The following is a 6000-nucleotide window of genomic DNA, read 5'->3' on the forward strand; positions in this document are numbered from 1 at the left end:
GAGGAGAGGTGGAATTTTTAAGTTTAGGACTTTGGGGAGCTTATGCTGCTCCATAGAGGCTCTCCAAGGAGTAATTGCTTTAAAAAAAAAAAATCTTGTCTGTCCTCAGAGAAGCGGCACGACAGGTATAAATGCCGATCTCGGCAGGGCAGGATTTGTTATGCATACAGGAGGGCTCTGCTTATTCCGATTAATGACTGGGAGTCACTGACAGCTATGAATCAGCGAGTAAATGAATGGCCAGGTCGCAGGCAGGAATACCACATCACAGCCTGCACTTTGTTTTGACAATAGGATGATTTTTATTTTTATTTTTTTTCCAAAAGCAATCCAGTGTTGCTGCCTTTGAAGTCAGTGGGAGCTGAACCATTCGCTCCTCCAGCAGCTCCTCCTGCTTTTGAAAATCTCACCCTTTATGTTTGGCTGTTGGAGCAGGCTGCCAGGTGGTTTTGGTTTTCAAAAGCCACGACGCCTTTAACCTTGCCTGCTTGCCCCGCCGCACTGAGCAGGGCAGAACTGGAGGGATGGAGGATGTCTGGAAATGCCGGCGGGGTGTTTTCATATTGTAGAATGATACAACCATAGAATATCTCAAGTCTGAAGGGACCCATAAGGATCAATATGCTATGGTTGACCCCTTCTTCTCCCGACAGCTGCAGAGCACCGGCCGGCTGCTGGAGGAGCAGCTGCCCGAGATGATGACGGAGCTGTTGGCGATAGCGCGTGACAAGATGCTGTGTCCCTCCGAGTCCATGCTGACGCGCTCCCTGCTGCTGGAGGTTATCGAGCTGCACGCCAACAACTGGAACCCCCTGACGCCCACCATCACGCAGTACTACAACAAGACCATCCAAAAACTGACGGCTTGAGGGGCAGGGCAAGGTGGGGTGGGAAGGGACGAGAAGACGACATGCACCTTGACAGGATCCGGCAAGAGCTTTTCCGATTTCAATCCCCCAGCAGACCAAACCCCAGCATGCTCGAGAATACATTCGTGGGGCAGGGAGGGAGAAGCATGTTTCTTTTTCAGCTGCGTCGCTCAGTGCCACCCCTCTTCCCCGCCGTGGTTTTGTTTTTGGGGTTTCTTTTTCTGAACTCATTGCTCAAGCAGCAGCAGCGCATCCCGCCGGGTTATTGTTTGGCTTTCGAAAGAAGACAGAGAATTTGGGGGGGTGGGGGGGGGTGGGGGGGTGGGGAGGAGAGAAAAAAAAATAAGCCGAATCCAAGTGGGGGCTAGTATTGTTTTCATGCTGTCCTCCGGCCTTGCCCCAGCCAACTGGCAGGAGACAGCAGGCAGCAGATGTCTCGGGAGGACAAAGCCAGACACACACTGCACCAGACACTCATAATTGATGGCTTTTGTCGAGCGGGGCTTGCATTAGGTCCCCCCCTCCCCGCCTCCTTGTCTTCAACTTTCTGTGTGTATCCCCTGCCCCAGCTCGCCACCCCTTCGACAGCGGGTTGGAGAGTGGGACGACTTTCTTATTTGCACTGGGTTTTCTTTTTCTCGAGCGTTTGTATTTCCTTCTTACTTTATTGTATTGTTGAACGGACAATTGTGATTAGCTCGGAGACCGGCAAAGCGATGCCTTCCCCCGAGCTGACTCATGGTTTACGTGAAGATGCTGAAGCAGAAGGAGTGTTTTAAAGGAGTCCAAAAGCCACTGCAGAAGTAACGTAGCCACCGTCGTCTTGCCAGTACCTCCTCGATGGATTGAGAGCTCCTCTGAGCTGGGAGCTCTAAGAAACAGGGGATTCTGCGGCTCTGTTCGAGTCGCCATTCTCTCTTAGCCACTATAACCCTTTTTTTTCTTTTTTTTTTTTTTAATACTTTTTTTTTTCCATTGAAGGAGTGCTTTATTGTCATTACTGTCATGGTTGTAATTATACATTTAAATCCAGGCCTGTTATAGTCAGGCTTAATAATGTACAGGGCAAGGGAGACGTGAAGGTGTTTTGTTCTTTGGAGACTGACAATGTGAAGAAAATCAATTTATGACAAAAAGGAGGAAAAAAGTAGAGGAAAAAATAGGAAAAGCCAAAAATAGACGTTTTGAGCCTAGCTTCTATCTAGCTGAATTTGCTATCCAGTGTTTCTAGGTGTGCGGTGTACGGGAGTGGCTCTGTCACATGGTCAGTGTAAGAGGCACTGTGTCACCAAGGGATGGATGATGTGTTCGGAAGGGGAGACTTCGCTTGGGGATCCCCAGGCAGCTCCATGCTGGAGCATCCTGAGGGAGGGGGTGGCTGCAGGGGGGTGATGGCAAGACACCGCCTGGGCAAGGAGATGCCTGGAGGGTGAGGAGGCTGGTACGGAGGGATGCACCACGCCACTGCCTCGCTCCCTGAACCATGAACAAGGCTTAGTGGTCTCTTTATTTGGTTGTCTAGCGATGCTTTGGCTTACTAAATCGCTTCAGGTGCTTATTTCAGCTGTGTGAGCTGCCCTGTCACATCTGTGCAGTGGAAGAGAGCCAAGGAAGGCACAGTGCCGGCAGCCCGTCCTGTATTCTTCCCATTATTCAACTTACTTTCCTTTCCTGGTGAGAAGAAGAGAATTTATGCCACGACGCTGGCATGCATGGCCCCCGGATCAGGCAGGCTGGGTCTGAACCCAGCAGCTCAAACCCATTTTTTCCAAGGAAGACGTTGAATTCCTGGTGGCTTGTACAGGAGAAAGTTTTCACCCTGACCTCTTTGGATGTGCAGTATGTTCTCGGGTGCCTTATGAATGTGTCGGTCTGTCTGTGATGGGGTGGAAGCTTTCGCTGCAAAATTTAAAGGGCAGAAATTTTCAGCAGAAAATGCATTGCAGGAGACAGAGAGTCCTGATGCTGCAGTTCAATTTTAAATTTAAATTTTCATCTAGTTGTCTGCTGATGTGGTTCCTAACCTGCACATGGAACAAGAGGAGCAAGCTGGAAACGGGAGCTTCAGTCCTCCTGTCTACCCAGAAAGCGGTAAAATGGTTGCTGAATGCACTGGACTTGGTTGGAAAAATTAATTTCTGCTTCATGGATTCGAGCCCGGGAGCTTTGCGTGGTGACAGCGCCTGGCGTTGCCTCAGCTTCGTTAGTAGCAACGGGGTTTGATAGTATTAATGAGCAGCTGAACTTGATGGAGGCGGCAAAGCCCATCAGTATTATAAGGCTCAGGGTTGTGCCCGTTGATCTTGACTTTTCGTGCTCCCTGATTTCTCAAGGAGTGGAGGAGAAGGGGATTTAACACCTATTGCCGTGTGCCCAGGCACAGCTTCAGCCTTCTGGGAGAAGACCAGATTTCTGATCTGAAAACCAGATTTGTCTTGATTATTATTTTTTTTTAAGAACAGAAAAGTCCTATAATGGGGGCACAGCCTGGTGGGTCAGGGTGCGAGGGATCCTGCCGGCAGCGATCCAGACCACCACTCTGGCCCCTGCAGCTTCTCCCTTCCCCCAGAATTTGCTCTCGGGATGTAGTGAAAGAAGAAAAGAAAAAAAAAAAGAAAGAAAACCCCAGAGAATTGGAGATTTGGCTTCTAAAAACCTGAATTTTCACCTATCAGTGCGTCAGGAGGCATTCACAGGTAAAGTGTAAGCCATGTGGCAGTATTTCTGTTCAAGCATTTCCCAACCCCTGCCAGCCGTGAGGGTTTATTCAATTTTCCCATTGGGATGCAATCCTGCAAACCCCACCAACCAGGCTTGGCCCATGACTTTTCCCTCCAATACTGGGATTCATCCCACCGAAGAAATTCTATGTGAAATCAGTCTTTTTTTTAATGTCTTGCCATTTGTCTCCGCGATTAACGTATGCTAATCCAGCCATGAACTGCTTTGGTACATCAGTCACTCTGTTGATGTTTGAGAATCAAAGTGTCGACCAAACATGGTGCTGTCGATCAAAATTCCGTGCTGCCAATGGTATCTTTCTGAAGTCCATCGGTTGGAAGCCGGCAGGAATATGGCATCATTAAACTGTGGTGCCATGTTGGGAAAACAAGGTCATTGGATGGGGCAGGATGGGGGGCAGTGCTGGGAAGTTTTGGGGATTCCTGGTGAGAGCACCTAGAGATGTCATTGAGTATTTTCTTCTTCCTTTCTTTGGGGGGTGTTTTGGGGTTTTTTTGGCTTTGTTAAGAAACGCCAAAAAAGTGTAATTCTAATTCTGCAACGTGTATTTTTTGCAGTTGTGAAGCCACTGGCTACATCTCCCCAGATTAGCCAGATTCAATCTTCGCTGCTCAATAGAAGTATCCACGTGGGGGTTTAATATGACGTCCCCATGCGGCTGTATCAGCAAAGGGGAAAAGAACCTCCTCGAGCCAAATATGTATGGGGCCAAACCTTGGGCTGGTATGAAGGTGAGTGTCTGAAGCATCTGCAGAGGAGCGATGCGCTGCAGCACCGCCATGCCCGTCCCCCTCGGACGCAGAGCAGGTTTGCTGGCTCTCTGCCAGACTCCCCAGCATCTAATTCACGTCGTTCCTGGTGAAATTATTTCCCAGCTGAAGGTTTTTGCTACCCACAAAATGACTTGCTTGGTTTCCCTGTGAGGGATTTCACTCCCCTTTGGAGAAGTCTTATGTATAGGGAGGTGAAATGAAAATGGGGGGAAAAAAAGGAAAAGTAAGCGATTTGCCTGGTTCCCCTGTTCCCCTGAAGAAGATTAATTAGTATCTATTCTTGGCGTGATTGATGGCTTTGAAGGAAAACTTGTCAGAGTAACTTATGATTTATTTTCATGCTTATTTTTGTAACATCCCTCACTTGGAAGTCTCTCAAAATCTTAAATACGACTTTTTTCTCACTTCCCCGCTGGCTATTTTATGGCTTTACACTAATCTTGCTCTTCTTGGTGTTAGCTATTAGTAAGTCCCGGTGATATCTTCAGTATCTTTTCAGGAGAAATGACACTAAGGGTTGCAAAGTCCACTGTTGATAGCCAAGGGAGCTGCGGTATCCTGCAGAACACGGAGTTAACGCTAGCAATTCATTGTATTTTTTTTAATGTATTTATTTGCATTTGAAAAAACAACATTTTTAATTTAATCATATTTGTTAAACTAAGCGCTTTAAAAAAATTTAAAAAAATTTAAAAAAAAAGGAAAAAGGTTTGGGGAAGAATAAAGACTAGATATTCATACTAGAGAAAACACAAACTCAATGTTTTCAGCATTTCAGAGACTGTTAAAACAAGGGAGCTCATAACTCTTTGTGGCAATTCAGTCTTTGTTTATAGAACATCCAGACCCACTGTATGCTATAAAATGCATCATCTGAGTAATAAATGTTTAAAGCTTGACATTTCCCATCTCTTTGTGGGTACGGGTTAAGACAGTGCTGGTCTGGGGGAGACCTTCCTTTTGTTCAGAATGGAAGAAAAGGAAGATGGGGGTGGGGGTGGTGGAAATATCCCTAGCAGTGTCTGCTTGGCAGCGTAGCAGGGGGACTGATCCTTCCCTCTGTGGGGATGGCTCAGCCCATGGCCTTGGCGCCAGGTCGGATCCTGCATGGTGCTGAAGCTCTGCTTGGGGACAGGCCCCCTCCCCATCACTTCTCACAGCGGTGAGGATGAAGCCCGTGGGAGCGGTGCAGAGGGCTCAGAGGTCCATGGGTGATGGATTTGGCCCCTCTCCTGGCTCTGCCTCCCCCGCCACCTGCTCCCCTTCATCTGTCCCGAGGGAATTGCCCATCTATTTGTGTCCTACCTCGGGGTCTGTTGGAGGACCCCCATTTATCACATCCATTTCACCCAACACCACAGCACGCAATGAGGGGTCACGGACCACTTCTGCCTTTTACCATATTCAACCTGTTTTTTTAAAACAAAAGTTTTCAAAAAGTAATTTTTCTTAAAAGCATCCTCTGGAAAACCCTTCTCTAGCCCAAGCCAATTAATTTTTATCTAATTGAAAGAAAGCCCCATGGGTCACTGGAGGTGAGCAGTGTGTGCCCGTGTGTCATCAGGCTCTGGCCAGAAAATTGGAGGTGAAATGGTTCCTGCTTTTGAAGAAATATT

General features: G+C 47.7%; 1 protein-coding gene and 1 long non-coding RNA gene across 5 annotated transcripts in view; both read left to right on the plus strand.

Annotated features, from left to right (window-relative positions):
- CTIF (cap binding complex dependent translation initiation factor) overlaps window positions 1-1163 on the plus strand; it is a 141293-nt gene extending 140130 nt beyond the window's left edge. For all 4 annotated transcript variants that reach the window (XM_040580438.1, XM_040580439.1, XM_040580440.1 and 1 more), the window contains one exon: window positions 654-1163. In XM_040580438.1, coding sequence (XP_040436372.1) covers window positions 654-869 — 216 coding nt within the window. In that variant the 3' untranslated portion in view covers window positions 870-1163. The remainder of the gene's footprint in view (window positions 1-653) is intronic.
- An 8-nt stretch (window positions 1164-1171) lies between these two features.
- LOC121081414 lies at window positions 1172-5283 on the plus strand. Its single transcript, XR_005825684.1, has 2 exons — window positions 1172-3565; window positions 4169-5283. It is a non-coding gene; the product is annotated as an uncharacterized LOC121081414 (long non-coding RNA).
- Window positions 5284-6000: the final 717 nt, after the last annotated feature.

The sequence above is a fragment of the Falco naumanni genome, chromosome Z (assembly GCF_017639655.2).
Source record: "Falco naumanni isolate bFalNau1 chromosome Z, bFalNau1.pat, whole genome shotgun sequence".
Classification (NCBI taxonomy): Eukaryota; Metazoa; Chordata; class Aves; order Falconiformes; family Falconidae; genus Falco; species Falco naumanni.